Genomic DNA, 17,377 nt, shown 5'->3' with positions numbered 1-17,377 from the left:
CCGTGGGAAACCCTCCACCTTGTTCCAGAACCGATGAGTGATTCAGTTGCTAATTCTCTCATCAATGCAGCAGTGTTCCTTTTACGATTTTAACGCAGAGTGAACATGTGCTGCACTGGCCGCACAACAGGATAAAGCCAACCCCATTCAGACTGGGAAACCCTCACATACACATAGGACTGGTTACTTATTTCTCTGACAGGGAAACCACGTGTTTGTGCGAGTGTGTGCGTCCACACCAAAGGGAACAGACACACATTGCTCTCTAAATTTAGTTACTCCATTGACGATAAAATTTCACGCTCCAAAGACTGACCTTTTAAATTGTTACAAAAAACACCCTGTTGTGTTCCTGGAACAAAGTCAGTGTATAAACAAGGAATATTTAAAGCCAGCATGCTAGGCAAATACAGGCGCTGTGTCGCTGTGTAAAATCATTGGTTGAGGTCACTGTCCAGAACAGCTGCACTTATGTTGGATATTTTTCAATTCATTAGTAGGGTAGTATGCATGGAATTCTCTCTTCTGTGTTGAATTCACATTTAAAGAGACCATGAAACCTGTTGTTGTGGTGCAGAGAACTGTTTGACTTGCACGGCTTTGGTTATTAAACTTTTTGTTAAGGTGTATTAGAGAATGAGACATGACTGTTATGTTTGATTAAGGAGGTGCTGAAAATTTAAATGCAACTTGTGGGAGGATTCCCTCAAAACAATACAGAGCTGCTTTGTGGACCATTCTACAGGAAGGCACGGCCGACGCAAACCTTGTGTGACAGCAAACACAAAATGTGTGTGTTAACATTCAACATGTTCTTACAGTAAATCATAGAACTAATGTCATGAAGCAGGGCTGTATTTTGTTTTTATTAAGGGAGAGGGGGACCTGTAATGTGAAATCCGGACGTGCTTCATCAGCAGACGTCACAAAACCAGTGCTACAGTATTACTAAAAGTAGTACTGCAGTTGTGCACAATATGCAAAACAAAACAACGAGTGCTGTGGCTCTGCTCTGCTCTGTGTCCTGCGTTCTCATCCTGGATGTGATGCTTAACAACTCCATTCATACTGCGGTGTTTAGCAGGTGCTCTCTTGCCAGCTTAAAGGCTGTTAACCAGGGAATATCATGTCAGGTACACCACACCTGCAGTGTAGCACTAGATTTTGTTTGAAAGAGGAAGGCGTTAAAAAAACCAAAGGACGTTTGCCCGACGGAGTGGCGGTACAGACAGCCGGAGGACAGCCATCTTATTTGGAGGAGTTTAGTGTTGAAAATGTCCCTTAAGATAAATACCTTCTGTTACTTATTGTAATCAGCCGCAGCTTGTAAATACAAGCTATGTGCAAGCTCCTGGCTTGACAGCACAAAATTGACAGCCATTTATTCACCTGCGCTTCTCTGTGTTTTTGCAACCAGATTCCAATAATTAATTAATTCCAGAGTACCTGCAAACCCTGCCAGAGAATCTACAAACACTGCCAGGTTCAAAAGACTCTTGACAAAATTCTCAAAAGACAAAATTAACATGATAAAAACAAGCAACTTAATACGATTTTGTAGCTAAAAAAAAAAATCCTATCAAATGATCTCACTATGTAGGTGTCTAAGGAAAACATATTACCTGGCTAAAGTTTAACCTCATCGCTAGGCATCCCATTACTAGAACAAGAACACCTGATTAATTAACAACGGTAAATTGCAAGCACTACTTTTACTTTATTCCATCTGCTATATTGGTTGATGAACTGCCACGCAACTCAAAGCATCAAACTCAAACAGAATACTATCATTGCATCACCACCCTTGTCTGCAAAAATCAGGACTTTACTGGAATTGAACAGTTTCACTTATTTTAACACAGGTAGCCATAACATCAATAGAAAAGCTTCAAACTAAACAGCAGGTGTCTCTTCTCAGTACCTGGAGTTTCGAGGCAGCTCACTGCCCGCTAGGCTCACCCAGCTTGCTGGCCAGGATGTTTTGGACCGTGTCTCAGCAGGTGTTGATATCTAATTTGTTAAGCTGTCAGCAGAACACCGATAAGTGAAAAGACCAGAAAGAGAATCTCTGCTCCTTCAGTTCAACAGTAGGAGACGAGACCTTTTTAGCTAATGACCTGGGCGTACTTTTTAAACAATAGGTTTTTCCTATTAAAACCTTTCCAAAAGACCAGGTGTTACCTCTTAAAAGCATGAAACATTTCAGGGTAGGCAGTGGGAGAAACCTGTAGTGATTTCCAATGTGTTTTTCAATGCTTTTGGGAGTGAGGCAGTGATGGTATGATACTTAATAAACGGTTTCAGAAATATTGCATCTGAAATGTGACATTAAATATTTTAAATGGATTACGAACCCAAGTCATCTTGCACTGGGAAATGTAACTAGCGTATTTTAAATAAGACCCTAAAAGTTTTTTTTTTTTTATTCTGCCTGATAGTCAGGAACCAAAACCATGCATTTCATATTTAATAAAAATAAATAATAATACACTAATTAAAAGCAATGTGGCGTACCAGTGCTGCTGTCGACCCCCACAGCAACTCCGTTAGACAGATTAACTGGGTGAAAGAAAGGGATTAAAAGAAGCCTCTTTCAGAGGCCAGAAAAAAAAAAGGTATTACTATTTTATTTACAGCACTAGATCTTAATGCTTTAATCCAGCACTTTTAGGATTCCCATTGTGTGTTGAATGAGCGACCCTTGTGAGGAATGACAACCTGCAGTGTTTGTACAGTGGCTACTCATACAGCAGAATGATTCGAGAACTACAGCTTCTTACCTGCAGGTTCCTCTGTGCTGCTGGCAGGGGTGGTGGGAGGAGCAACTGGAATCTCTAATTTGAGGGAAAGAAAGTGTGAGCGCACAGAAAGAAAAAAAAAAGATGTTAAAAATCTTAATGTTATGCATGTGCCATATTCATAAAACATTAGCGGAACAGCAAGTACATGTAGTACAATGTACAATGCATTTACCAGTGTGTTCATGTTTTATTGAAACAGTCTTATGTGTTTTGCTATATGTACATTTATGCTTATATAGTACGTTGACTGTTACCCCATATTCTTACATTTAATAAAAGTACCAAGAATTTTCCTTTGCTTCTCCGAGCTGGAGTGTATTTTAAAGTGTGTGTCAAGGCTGTTTAACTTTGATTTCATTTATTATAATGAGAATTATATTCTATCGTTCCCTATTAAAAATCTTTTTATTTGTGTTTTTGGTCACGGTTTTTCCTGATAAGTCAATGCAGGCATGTATTCGGTTTCTTCTCCAGGGATATCTTAGACTTTAATCTTCCTCGTTTTCTCAGGTGTCTTGTTAGTTATGTCTACTCAAACAAATTGGCCTGCAGTTTCAGCCAAAAGACTTGATTCTTTCAGCCCTTCCCCTTCATTGTATTATCAGTGTCGGGAAGTTGACATGCATGGAGGAGCCCTTTCATCTCAACAAGAACAAGGACTGCAACACATTATAGCTCTGCTTTGTCTGCGATGCAAGGTTAGGAGCAAGGCAGGTAAGCAGACAGTAACAGGGAGGAAAGTAGCTACATGGGGAAAAAACAGACACAGAGATCACAGGCCAGCATAGGTAACTCATGCAAAGGCGAGGGTGTTTTAAAAAGAAGAGAAAGAATCAAGTCTTGTACTGAAGCTCAGGAAGCCAGGCTGCAAATGCAAGCCCCAGACTGCTCAATGCTTAAAGGCTGTATGTGAAGGACTGCAGGGAGAGGTGCATTCTTATTCCAAAGAAATCAAAAGGACAGCTTCCCAGAGACAACATGCTATGGGTGTATTTGTAACTGTTAAATGAACTAAGAATGAATTGTTTAATTCATGAATTCAATTCAGCCCTCTGTATTCTTCTAAAGAAAGTGAGCTGCCTGGTATGATGACATGAGTTATCTATAGGTTGAGTAGAGAGCGCTGCCAAGTCTGTGGTTGCCACTGCTTAATAAAATCAGTGAGCATTGCTTTCCCAATAAATAAGGTCAACAGACTCATGTGATTATAATAATAGCTTGTGTTTTATTAGATCTCACGCTCATTGGCACACAGTCCTATGGGATCAAAGCTCTCAAGTTGTGTGCCAGGTGACATCATATCTCAAAGAGTAGGAACAGTAAACAGTCTTCTCAGCTCGGATATGCTGATTTATTAAGTTTGGTAACATGAGTATGTTAAGCCAGATTTATCTGGTTTGAGTCAATACTGGTTGAAATCTAACTTGACCTGGAAACAGTACTTCATAAGTAAAATGTATAGTCAAAATGTCAAACAGAAAACTAAATATCTTTGTACGCCTACTCTCAACGTCAAGTAAATAGGTCTCCCCTATGCTCAGGATATTATTTATCTTTTTGTTTCTCACTAACTATCTATTTTTAAATGATCTGTAGTGTGTTTTAATAATACTCAATCTGGCTTAGTTTTTCATCTAAGAGATACTTGTGTAACCCAACAAAAGCAGATCAATGCAGGCTGACTGCACGGCACAAAACAAGATGCAAACCTGTATATGGTTTGCTACTTGCTCTTAAAAGAAATGCTGTTCCACGTACTTATGCAGGGGGCAATGGGGGAGCGGCTTTGCTGGTAGCCTTTTGCACATCGGTTGCATGTGATCCCGGTCACGCCATCTTTACAGGGACATTGGCCCGTGGTTTGGTTGCAGGTTTTGCCCGCTGCACCCACAGGATGACAATCGCATGCTGCGAGGAACAGACAAGAAAAGAGGTGTAAGAGAAACAGAAGCAACAACAAATACAATAGTGAGACAAGAGTCCAGAAAGGAGAGGGGGAGCTGGCCACAGCGTGACAGGGCTTACTTACAACGGGAGGAGGCTGGACTAGAACAGGGAAGAAAATCATTGTCAGCTGCAAAAATATCCAGCAGGGTTAGAACCCTTACAGTGCGTTTCTTGTATAAAGGTTACATAGCAAGCATTTGGGCGGCTCACATCACACAGTTATCACAGTGAAAAAAAATATATGGACAATACTATTATGAGGAACATATAATATCTGGACTTTAAAATATTGTACAGCAGGCAGTCACAAGTTATTTTTTGAAAAGACACAAGCTATAATAACCATTCAGTATACTAATACTTCACAATATTGTTTTCAATGCAGCGTCTATGTTTTGACTATAAAGCTAACATTCCGTGAGAGTCTCATCAATAAACATTACATGTAGGCTAACATATGATATATATTTAAACAATTCACTGATCTACAGAAATTAAAATTGGACTTTTAAACTTTTTATTTTTTTCGTTAATTATTTGGAAGATTGCATTTTTGGACAGACATGAATAGCTACATCCATAAATTTATATGAAATCCTAAGTGATTTGGGATTTTTTTTTAGTATAAATGCAAGCACATGTTAAACAGCTGATGTGATCTCTACAGTGTAAATGCAGCGTCAAGCTTAAAAACAAGGTAAAACGCAGAACGGAAACTGTAAAGATATGTATGATATTGTTTTATTGATAACAGATTATAAACACACACACACACACACACACACACACACACACATTTTTTGTTGTGGTGAAAAGGTCTACCTGTTTGATGGATACTGTGAGTCCCAATAATTAGGATCATTCTGTCTTTGTGCAAAGCTGCCATAGAAAAGAATGTGTGTACAACTGAGTTCCCATATTAATCTTACTGTATCAGCTTGCTCTCAGTCCAGACAGACTTCATTACAATTAAACAGGGTGGAGGGGGGAGGGGCGGACACACCGCCCAGAAAGCACTGTTTTAAATTGAAAACAGCAGCTCTGAACAAAAATAATAATAATAATAATAATAATAATAATAATAATAATAATAATAATAATAATAAAATTACCACTTCATTTTGTCTTCAGGTTAATTTTGCCTCCCATCTTTCGACCTTGTCCTAAAAAAAGAATCCAGCAGCTTTCCGTTCTAACGAATGTGTTGCCAGACTTTAAACAGGTCCGTGCTGCAGGGTGGCCACCCATACGTTTTAGTTTTGTTTTGCTTTTCTTAAATTGAGGAGGCCGTCATTAGACTTCCACAGCCACTGTAAATGCAAAGTCACAGCTGCCAAGGACGAATTCATTCAGGCCAATGGCTCAGCTCTGTGTCTTGTCAGTTGCCACTTTTAAATCCTGTAAGGGATAATTAAAGTATTATGCAATGACAAGGCCTAACTGCCCATGTTGCTTCAGTTCCACAGGCTTAGAAGCCTCAGCCACACAGAGCTGCAACCTATTTTGTAAAGAATGTCCTTTGAAGTTTTGAAAACATAAAGAGCTATATAACTGTCAGCTTTAAGGTTTTGAAAGGTTTCCAAAAGGGGCTCCTAGTTTAAGAAGAACATGAATCTCAAAAATATTAAATAGCGGCTGGGATTCAGTTATGGCGTTCCTTTTTATTATTTTATTTTTATTTTTAGGAGCAACAAATAAATGTAATGAAAGGGAATTATTCACAGTTTACTAATACTCCTTTAAAGCCATCAGCATATCAGCATCAGAATTAAAGTCTGTGATAAATCTATATACTTAACAAAAAAAAAAAAAAAAAAAAAACATATTGAAAGATATATTGTACTGTGTATGTTTGTAATACCAATAGGTGTATAATATGAAGCGCTTATGTGAATTTTAAACATGGCAAGCAGTCTAGTTTTGTATTGTACTTTATTACCTGTATTGTAACATACCCTATGTCGAATGCTGAAATTATTATTGCATCATTTTTTCAACATAACTGTCGGAGAGAAGATTGTGTTTTACATTCCTTAAGAAATAATCTCTTGTGCCGTTTATTAAAGAATGTTTAAGCAGTAAAGGCCTTTGTTTGTGCTGTCAACACCAGAGGTAACAATCTCTCTTATCAAAGAAGCCAGCCTGGGTTAAGAGTATTTGCTGTTATGAATGCCTTATCACCCAGATCTGTCACCCTTTTTTCATTTCATCCCTCCCTCAAGCCTGAAGCACGAGGAGGAGGGGGGTCGGGGGTGCACTGTAAGCCTCATTAATACCCCTGTACAGAATTAATTGAAACTATTTGAACAAGCCTTTAAGCTAATGTGTCATTTCTAAAGGCCTGTCAGGTAAGTTACAATACACTTAAGAAAGTAAGCAGCGATAAACACTGTTGAGTAATAGCTAAGGAGGCTACTTTAAACTTGCCAATAAATCAAGGTGTCGTGGGGGGGGGGGAGGGGGGGGGGGGGGGGGGGGGGGGTGGGGGGGAGTGGGGGGGGGGGGGGGGGAGGGGGGTATTTACGAGCTCCGCTGCTAATTGGCTGATTGCAGCCACTGCTGGGGCACTAGCCCAAAAGCAGGAAGTATATAAAGTGGCTGTCCACTTAGCCCTTAAGTGGCTATACTTCAAAACCCAATTAGATCATGATTGCAGATATGAGAGCAGGAAACCTTATTGTGCACCCTGCTCGTCTCGGCTGTAGGTCATTAATGAGAAATATTTACACGCTTACCACTTTGAGCAATTGCCCCTTCGGCTTGTGCTTATTGTAAATAAATGCCTGCTGTTTGAAGTCTTGAAGTTTTATGGTTTGTCTAAATTTGCATTAAATTGATTTGTTCCTCAAATGCACGACTGATACTTTAATGTACTTTGGTACCTAGAAAAATGAAGTATTTCATAAATGATACGTTTAAATGATGGATGTATTACTGTCTTTCCAGTCGTTTATTTAATCCATTGTACCCTGGTTGGTCATGAAATAAAACAAATGCATTGCAGAGTAGTTAAGTCACTCATGTTGCCTTAGCCTCTCAGCTCCCTGTATCTTTACTGGCATAGTTTAAAATAACTTGCTGAGCACATTCTTTTATCGTGGGAAAAAAGCAGTTTCTTGAAGTCTGAAGGTGTTGCTTTCATTTGTGTGCAAGACTGAGGTTAATCTGTTCCTTGGACAAAGTTTGGACCACAGCTCCACAATTGTGCTGAAAACACTCACGTCTTCATTTATCTTGGTTCCCCGTTAGAGCAGATTAAGTTTGCGTTTTTGAGGGCTGTAGTTTAAGAGGTTACTAGATGCAGGAAGGGCAAAAATAAAAGCAGAGAGATTTTTTAATTCCTATACATGGCCTCCTTAGGGAACGAATTAATATTTTCATATTCATACTTCCGAGACCTGTTAAGTATTTATGTTAAAAATAAAGGCCTGTGTTTTGTTTCCAGTGGTATATACAGCAAGTCCCCATTTCAATTCGTTAAGTTAACTCCCAAGTTGGTCTTTTCATGAGCAAAGAGAGATTCTTCTTGCCATACGTATAACAGGCATTTGCGCAAATAACTCAAAAAATGTGTGTCATGGTAAATTGAAGACAGCAATAAAAAAAGGCTTATGTTCTGAAAATCAAAAACCAAAACATTGAAGTCATTAAGAAAACAAAAGATTTAAAATTCCAACCAGAATATGCTATTTGCGGTTCATAAAATCCCACTGTGACAATGGGAGACATGTGTAACTAAAGACGTGTAGAGACTCAATCTATTAAAATATCGTCGTTTTCCAGCCAGCCCTTCTGTTGTTTGCTTCGATTTTAGAAATACGTTATATTTTATAGCAATGGGATGAATTAAAATAACAACCGAAATGGGCCTACTGTACTGAAGATAGCCAGCATGCCCTTTTAGTAAATTTCCTGAACTTTCCATCTCAAGCAAAATTCTTCATGATCATTACATTACATTTTTTAAACAAAACAAACAAAGCTATCCAACATTTAAGCTTAGGACGCAATTCGATGGCTTTCGTTTGCTGGTAAAAATGCTTTTTGGGGAAAATTACAAGTTCGTGCAATCGTGCAATAAATCGACAGATGTGGAGCAATTACTGGTATAATCCAAACAAATGTGGTTTACTTTCTATTAAATGACCTTATAATTGAACTGAAATAGCTACTTGAATTGGACCCCCGTGGATGACGATGCCTGGCGTAGTCCCTTTGAAGTGTCCCAGAGTTGTCTTAAGTGACCAGATTTCCAAAACTCAGAACCAGGACACAGATTAAAAAAAAGTTTTAAAACTATACAATGTTTTTACTAAGAATACTTCTATAGTGTTTTTATCACTATTACTTTTTTCACAATAAAATAACAAAACAACAACAACCACCTCTGATTGCTGCACAAAAACTGCACCTTCCCAGTTCGTGACCACTTTCACTTCCATGAACTATATCTTATACCCATATGTATTACTATCTGTATCGTAGCGTAGTTACCTTTATGAACAATATTATTGTGGAACAATGTTTTAATATGATTGACGATTTTTTACTCAACTAATGGAAGGGGTGCTATCTGGTGCTGGGAGTTCAATCTTGCAAGATGGGACTTTAAGTTTTGTGGGAAAATGTCAGGACACCGGGACAGTTGGTGGGAAAAGGGGACAGTCCCGGTCAAAAGGGGACAATCCTGGTCAAACCAGGACGTCTGGTCACCCTGCCTTGGGTTAATCTTGCATTGCATAGCTGAGTGACAGACTGTCGTTGAGAGGCGAGGTGCCACAGATTCACTGTGTACGGTTGCTAATTGGTAACTGAATGACAAGTTAAGAGAAGCTTTTCTGCCTAAACAAACAGTTTGCATTACGGTTTGCATTACAGGGACAGACCACCAAAAGTCTAAACAAGTATTGCTAGAAAACTAAAAAGGTTATCATTTTACATAGTTGATTATTATTATTATTATTATTATTATTATTATTATTATTATTATTATTATTATTATTATTATTATTAATAATAATAATAATAATAATAATAATACTTTAATTGTTTGTCATTTGGATTATTTTCTTATGGTCCCAACAGTTTTACTGTATAGCTTGATAAATGTATTAAGTGCAGTTTTCTTGTGGAGCGCTGTTTCATATAAAGCTTTATATGTGGTATAAATGTTTTAAACCAATTATAAGGTCAAGACCTCCTTGTCCCTTTTAATTTATTGCCCAGACTGCATTCCAAATATAGAGCTGAAAAATGTTTTAATTAGCAGGAAAGTTGTAAGCGTATTCATGCTTTGTATCATTTGTCACCTTTCTGGTAATAGCACCGGGCTCTGTATCGGAGCTCTGTTTTGTTGTAATCGAATACCATAGAAAAACTTGGGCAATGTTTGTCTATAATTACAATAAGGCTTTAACTCTTGAAAATTTCAGGATTACATTTTACAAAACTTCTTAGGTAAGCTGCTGGATGTATAAATTATGATGAAATCTGTTTATACTTTCACTTGGTGTAAAGTAACACTGGATTCAGCGTCGTCATATTGAATTAAGAAAGGAAGTCCCAATCGTGTAGGAAATTCCCTTTTATTTTCCAGTTTCTACATCAATGCAAGCAAGGTACACCTCTGGCTCCAGCATTGAGACTGTAGCCTAGACTGTGGTGTGTGGAGTGTTATATAAAACAGCTGTAACCTTTATCATTTTACATTTTCATTCCTGTAAAAGCACCCAAGAATGATTAAAGTCGATGTTGCTGTAGCCCAGTGTAACGTAAGCAGCTCCAAAGGGCTTTTCACACGTCTCAATTTCATTAAATTTTACCTCTTTTTCAACTTTAAAATCCACCAACGAGCCATTCCCACTTTCACTTTAATTATACAAATCAAACTCTGTATGGCTTACTCATTGATGAGAGACACACTACACAGATTGAGACTATATAGCTAGATAGTTAAACTAGTGGTTAGAAAACATAAAGCAACATCATTCTGGATAGCTGTGATCTAGCAAGTTCATATCCTATTCATATATATATATATATGAATATGAATTATATATATATATATAATTTAAAATTTCAAAAGACCTTTTTTTCCCCCCATTGTATACTTTCTATCAGGTTTTGTAAAATAGAAGTTCTTCATGAAGTTCAACATGAGTTGCCTGTCACACATGAATTTGGGATATGAATTGTAAGTATGACGGCTGAGAGAATCAAGTCTTGTCTTTATTTTTCAACATGTAAAATGGAATGTGAAATGAATTCCTGGAGAATGAATGGCATATGACAGTTGATGTCAAGTTATTACATCGCCTTGTTCAAGAGAAAATGGATCAAGCAAGCGCATCTGAAAAAATGAAAACATTACCTCACAGGGTTCTCTTTTATTGTTTTCAAGATGTAAATTTAGTAAAAACAAAAACTGATCTTCACATGGGAAAACAATGGCTTTGAACTTGCTCCCCCCATTCCCAGGCCCATCTGAAAAGACTCTGGCACATACCAATCTTGTAATAAAATATTATCCACTGTGATTATCAGGTCTAAAATTACCTCTGGTCCCAACACAGCATATAAGAGTCTGTAGACTTCTGATGGGAATATGTATCAGAAACAGGCCTTACTTTTATGGGTCACCCCAGGTTTAGGGTACATTTTTCCTTTATTTTATTGTTTGTTGAATTGCAATGAATTTAGTGCTCATGCAAAGAGCCAGATGGACAGCCTAGGGTCCATGTGCATCAATCCATCCCCAGTAGTGTAGTTCTAAATCTGAAGGTACCAGAACACCACTAAAATATAGATTTTCTAAAACAAGAATTATTATAAGAATTCATATTTTATTTGTATATTTGTATACTGAACTTCTACTAACACGTATAATAGGTAATGCATTTGTCTAAAGTGTCTTGTCAGAAAGCTTTATTTATGGGTAAAGATGTGAGTCAATTGACTTAGCTTGCTATTAAGTGGACTCGACTACACCACTGCTCATTCCTGAAAGGAGCAAGCTTTGGGGGAGCTGTCCAGTCTCATAGCCCCTCCCGATGCAACCAAAAAGGTGCTAATGAAAACTAACTTTCCATCCTTTTTTTGAAACGCTGAGTGAAGAGTAATAAAAGCGAATGTTAACACAAGTGATCTTACAAAAAAAAAAAAAGCCTGTATACAAAGTTATGCAAATGAAGAAACAGTTCCACATCATGATGTAAAGAAGGAGGACGAGCTGTCCACATACCTTTGCATGCCTTCCTGTGGGAAATGGGTTTGGACATGTCCCGGTAGTAGCCCTCTTTGCAGTAGTGGCAGTGACGTCCAGCTGTGTTGTGACGGCAGTTGAGACAGACCCCGCCACTCTTTCTCCCAGACAGTTTGAAAAGCTCCATGTTGAACCTGCACCTGCGGGCATGCAGGTTACAATTGCAGGCTGCCAATGAAAAAAAAAAACTTTCAGGAATAGCAAGACCTAGATATAAAACTATTCAGAGTACTACTATACTTGGACTGTTTGAAGATAAATGACTGTTTCATTCAAATTAAATTATGCACACCATTTACAGCCTGTCAGCTTTGGAAATAAAGATAATACTTTAAATTAAGTGCCCCTTATGACACTGTTATTACACTGTAATTGCACGTGTTGCCACATAGTTATTGCACTGTAGATACACACGCGCAAGGTGTAGTTACAACCGTTGCCAGCTGCTGAAATAGATACGTTGTTCCATTGTAACTACATAACTGTTTGTGTAATTACTTAAAAGTGTTAAAACATATTAAATTCTGCTAACCATCATAAGGAGGTGCAAACCAGATGTTTTAAATTCAATTTTGCGATTCACTCCCACAGACACAGGTACATTGTTCAGCAGGAGGGAGCAATGGGTATAGGACAGTGGTTTTTAACCCTGGTCCTTAAGACCCCCTGTGTCTTCTGCTTTTCATTCCAACTGAGCTCTCAATTACTTAACTAAACCCTTAATTGAACTCTTAATTATCTTGATTAGGCCTTTGTAATTGTTTTCAGCACTTAAACAGTTGGAGATTTCAACCGAACTATAAAATGTTATAAATAACTTTAAATCTGAGGCTGTTTAAAAGCTGAGAACAAGTGAAAAGGTATAATAAAGGGTTTAGTTAAGTAACTGAGAGATCAGTTGGAATGAAAACCAGAAGACACAGGGTTCCCTGAGGTCCAGGGATGAAAACCATTGGTATAAGGGGCTTGAAATGAAGCTGCTGTGCTAGTTATAAAGTATGTTCAGTGTCCAGAGAGGTCAATCCAGACATTTCTAAAAACACATTCAGGAATAGCAAGGATTGCATTTAACAACCAAATCTCTGTATCTCCACAAACTAGGTCAGCAGTCAAAAGTACAAGTCATGTGTGACATTAAGAATTCCAAACAAATCCAAATTCCCTCACATGCTGCAAAGACATATCACTGCTGTTTAATTACTGGATACAGGTCGCTACCTCTGAGTTAATTAATTGAGTTATATTTATTCACGATCCACTGGTGTGGAGTATTTTATTAAAATACTCCTTGAAACAAATCAATCAGATGTTCATGCATTATTTCACTGCAGGCTCAGGGGTAAACTTATAGATTATGATTTAAAGGGCTGCTGGAAAAGGAGAAATGTAACCGCGTCTGTTAACAACGCTGTGGCAGGCTGGCGAGTGGATAGAGGCCCAGAGACAGACTGCAGTTCAAAAAAATAACTGTTTTATTATAAATAAACAAAAATAAAGTGCACAAGGGCAAAATAACAGATACTCAAACACAAATAAAGCAAAAATAAAACTCACAAAAATAAAGTTTCCAGGCTGGGCAATGCCTTCACTGGATTTAGAAAATTCAAAAACCACAAAACAAACACCAACCTGCTTCCTCAGCTCCCTCCTCCCAAATGAGAAGCAGAGGCCTCCTTTTATATCAGGTGGCTGGGCGCTGATTGATCGTTAATCAACCTAATCAACTAATCAACCCCAGCCACCTGAACATAATAAACCCAGGCAGGTAGGGGAAGTTAACCCCATCCCTGCCAATTTAAAAAGGGCAGAGCTTTGCTCTGCCACACACCTCCCCCCATGTACAACGTACACCGGCCGCAATCGGCCAACTCCCCCCCTCCCCCCCCCCCCCCCCACCCTCCTCCCCCCAAGAGTCCAATTATGTCCCTTGGGTGGGCTGTTATGGTGGGTGGTGGTGGGCGGGGTTGATGTCGGAGCCCCCAAGCCTTCTTTGGTTGAGGGGGCCCCGAATCTCCAAGGTAGCATGGCGACGGCGGCCCGGCTCCCTCTGGTGGCGGAGGCGGCGACGGCGGCCCGGCTCCCTCTGGTGGCGGAGGCGGCGACGGCGGCCCGGCTCCCTCTGGTGGCGGAGGCGGCGACGGCGGCCCGGCTCCCTCTGGTGGCGGAGGCGGCGACGGCGGCCCGGCTCCCTCTGGTGGCGGAGGCGGCGACGGCGGCCCGGCTCCCTCTGGTGGCGGAGGCGGCGGCGGCGGCCCGGCTCCCTCTGGTGGCGGAGGCGGCGGCGGCGGCCCGGCTCCCTCTGGTGCCGGAGGCGGCGGCGGCGGCCCGGCTCCCTCTGGTGGCGGAGGCGGCGGCGGCGGCCCGGCTCCCTCTGGTGGTGGCGGAGGCGGCGGCCCGGCTCCCTCTGGTGGCGGAGGCGGCGGCGGCGGCCCGGCTCCCTCTGGTGGCGGAGGGCGGCGGCCCTCTCCCTCTGGCTCTGAGAGCGGCGGCGGCTCCTCCTCCCTCTCGGGCTCTGGGAGCGACGGCGGCTCCTCCTCCCTCTCTGGCTCTGGGAGCGACGGCGGCTCCTCACCCCTCTCTGGCTCTGGGAGCGACGGCGGCTCCTCACTCCTCTCTGGCTCTGGGAGTGACGGAGGCTCCTCCTCCCTCTCTGGCTCTGGGAGCGACAGCAGCTCCTCACCCCTCTCTGGCTCTGGGAGCGACGGCAGATCCTCCTCCCTCTCTGGCTCTGGGAGCGACGGCAGATCCTCCTCCCTCTCTGGCTCTGGGAGCGACGGCAGCTCCTCACTCCTCTCTGGCTCTGGGAGTGACGGAGGCTCCTCCTCCCTCTCTGGCTCTGGGAGCGACAGCAGCTCCTCACCCCTCTCTGGCTCTGGGAGCGACAGCAGCTCCTCACCCCTCTCTGGCTCTGGGAGCGACGGCAGCTCCTCACTCCTCTCTGGCTCTGGGAGTGACGGAGGCTCCTCCTCCCTCTCTGGCTCTGGGAGTGACAGCAGATCCTCCTCCCTCTCTGGCTCTGGGAGCGACGGCAGCTCCTCCTCCCTCTCTGGCTCTGGGAGCGACGGCAGGCTCCTCCTCCCTCTCTGGCTCTGGGAGCGACAGCAGATCCTCCTCCCTCTCTGGCTCTGGGAGCGACAGCAGATCCTCCTCCCTCTCTGGCTCTGGGAGCGACAGCAGCTCCTCCTCCCTCTCTGGCTCTGGGAGCGACAGCAGATCCTCCTCCCTCTCTGGCTCTGGGAGCGACAGCAGCTCCTCCTCCCTCTCTGGCTCTGGGAGCGACAGCAGCTCCTCACCCCTCTCTGGCTCTGGGAGCGACGGCAGCTCCTCACTCCTCTCTGGCTCTGGGAGTGACGGAGGCTCCTCCTCCCTCTCTGGCTCTGGGAGCGACAGCAGATCCTCCTCCCTCTCTGGCTCTGGGAGCGACGGCAGCTCCTCACTCCCTCTCTGGCTCTGGGAGTGACGGAGGCTCCTCCTCCCTCTCTGGCTCTGGGAGCGACGGCAGATCCTCCTCCCTCTCTGGCTCTGGGAGCGACAGCAGATCCTCCTCCCTCTCTGGCTCTGGGAGTGACGGAGGCTCCTCCTCCCTCTCTGGCTCTGGGAGCGACGGCAGCTCCTCCTCCCTCTCTGGCTCTGGGAGCGACGGCAGCTCCTCCTCCCTCTCTGGCTCTGGGAGCGACGGAGGCTCCTCACCCCTCTCTGGCTCTGGGAGCGACGGCAGCTCCTCACCCCTCTCTGGCTCTCGGGAAGGCGGCTCACCCCTCTCTGGCTCTCGGGAAGGCGGCTCACCTCTCTTTATTGGAGTGACCGGTGGATCTCCCATGTCTACCGCCAGGTAATTAACCACCATGAGGGCAATCTCTGGGAAGGAGGCCGGGTGGTGCTGTTCCTCCCACTGTTCCCACCTCTCCCCATCTCGACGCCACAGCGTGTTGATAACTATGGGGAGATCGTGGACGAGGTCTGCCTCAGGGTGCATCAACCAGTCCCAGATCTCCTGGGACGGTGGTGAAGGTGGTGGTGCTGGAGGTAGTGGGGTGGCCCCTGATGCCCGGGGTGAACACTGCACCTCTTCCTGGGCCTGGTTGTAGGGGCATCCTGCCCAGTTGTGGCCGTCCTCCTCACACCGGCCACACCAGTTTGCCGGTGGCACGTCTGGGCAGGACCGCCAACGATGGTCCTCCTTACCGCACCAGGAACACCAGGGGAAGAGGCTGGCCGGGTCCTCCAGCGGTGGCTGCAGCAGCTTACATTTCTTCAGCTGCTTTTCCTGCCTTTGCCGCTGTCTGCTCTTCTTTCCCATTTTTTTTTTTTCCAAAAAAAAAATAAATAAATAAATAAATACTGCTCTGAGCCTCTAGGTGGCGCTATCCCACTCTGACACCAAATGTGGCAGGCTGGCGAGTGGATAGAGGCCCAGAGACAGACTGCAGTTCAAAAAAATAACTGTTTTATTATAAATAAACAAAAATAAAGTGCACAAGGGCAAAATAACAGATACTCAAACACAAATAAAGCAAAAATAAAACTCACAAAAATAAAGTTTCCAGGCTGGGCAATGCCTTCACTGGATTTAGAAAATTCAAAAACCACAAAACAAACACCAACCTGCTTCCTCAGCTCCCTTCTCCAAATGAGAAGCAGAGGCCTCCTTTTATATCAGGTGGCTGGGCGCTGATTGATCGTTAATCAACCTAATCAACTAATCAACCCCAGCCACCTGAACATAATAAACCCAGGCAGGCAGGGGAAGTTAACCCCATCCCTGCCAATTTAAAAGGGCAGAGCTTTGCTCTGCCACAACGCGTTGGCCAATGTTTCTGTTTTAACAGCTTTAAGAATACTGCTGTCAGACTTAACAACTTTATTCAGTATGGGCAGCGCTATCAATAACATCAACCTTAAGGTCCTAACAAGCACTGTGCACTGAAGGCTCAACATGCTAGGCAAAACATCAATGGATATTCTTGGAGACTGGTAATACTCTCAACCCAGACTTAAGGTGTTAACGTCATAATGGCTTATGGTTTATATTAAAGGGTGCTAATTAAATATGCCTGTCTTTTTTCACTGTTATATATGTATGTGTGTGTATATATATATATATATATATATATATTATATATATATATATATATATATATATTATACACCCCATATATACATATTAACGACGGTTTCAAAGAACACATATATTCTTTTTTTTTTTTTAATAATTTTTTGTCTATGAATGATGCAAAACAATTACATCACCACCACATATGGTGGCCCAAGATTTCGTAGCGAAACAATAGGGGAATATAACACACTGATGGCTTACTGTGGATTATCAAGTGTCTCCTAGCTGAATAAAAAAAAAACCTGCTCGTTA

At 42.3% G+C, this 17,377-nt stretch overlaps 1 protein-coding gene across 2 annotated transcripts in view; it reads right to left on the bottom strand.

Annotated features, from left to right (window-relative positions):
* LOC121295812 (netrin-1) overlaps window positions 1–17,377 on the bottom strand; it is a 75,839-nt gene that overhangs the window by 21,172 nt on the left and 37,290 nt on the right. For both annotated transcript variants that reach the window (XM_041220875.1, XM_041220874.1), the window contains exons 3-5: window positions 11,989–12,177; window positions 4,560–4,709; window positions 2,781–2,834 (exon numbers count right to left, since the gene is read on the bottom strand). In XM_041220875.1, the coding sequence (XP_041076809.1) occupies window positions 2,781–2,834; window positions 4,560–4,709; window positions 11,989–12,177 (393 nt within the window). The remainder of the gene's footprint in view (window positions 1–2,780; window positions 2,835–4,559; window positions 4,710–11,988; window positions 12,178–17,377) is intronic.

This window comes from Polyodon spathula, chromosome 20 (genome assembly GCF_017654505.1).
Source record: "Polyodon spathula isolate WHYD16114869_AA chromosome 20, ASM1765450v1, whole genome shotgun sequence".
NCBI lineage: Eukaryota > Metazoa > Chordata > Actinopteri > Acipenseriformes > Polyodontidae > Polyodon > Polyodon spathula.
This window is presented reverse-complemented; position numbering and strand designations above follow the sequence as displayed.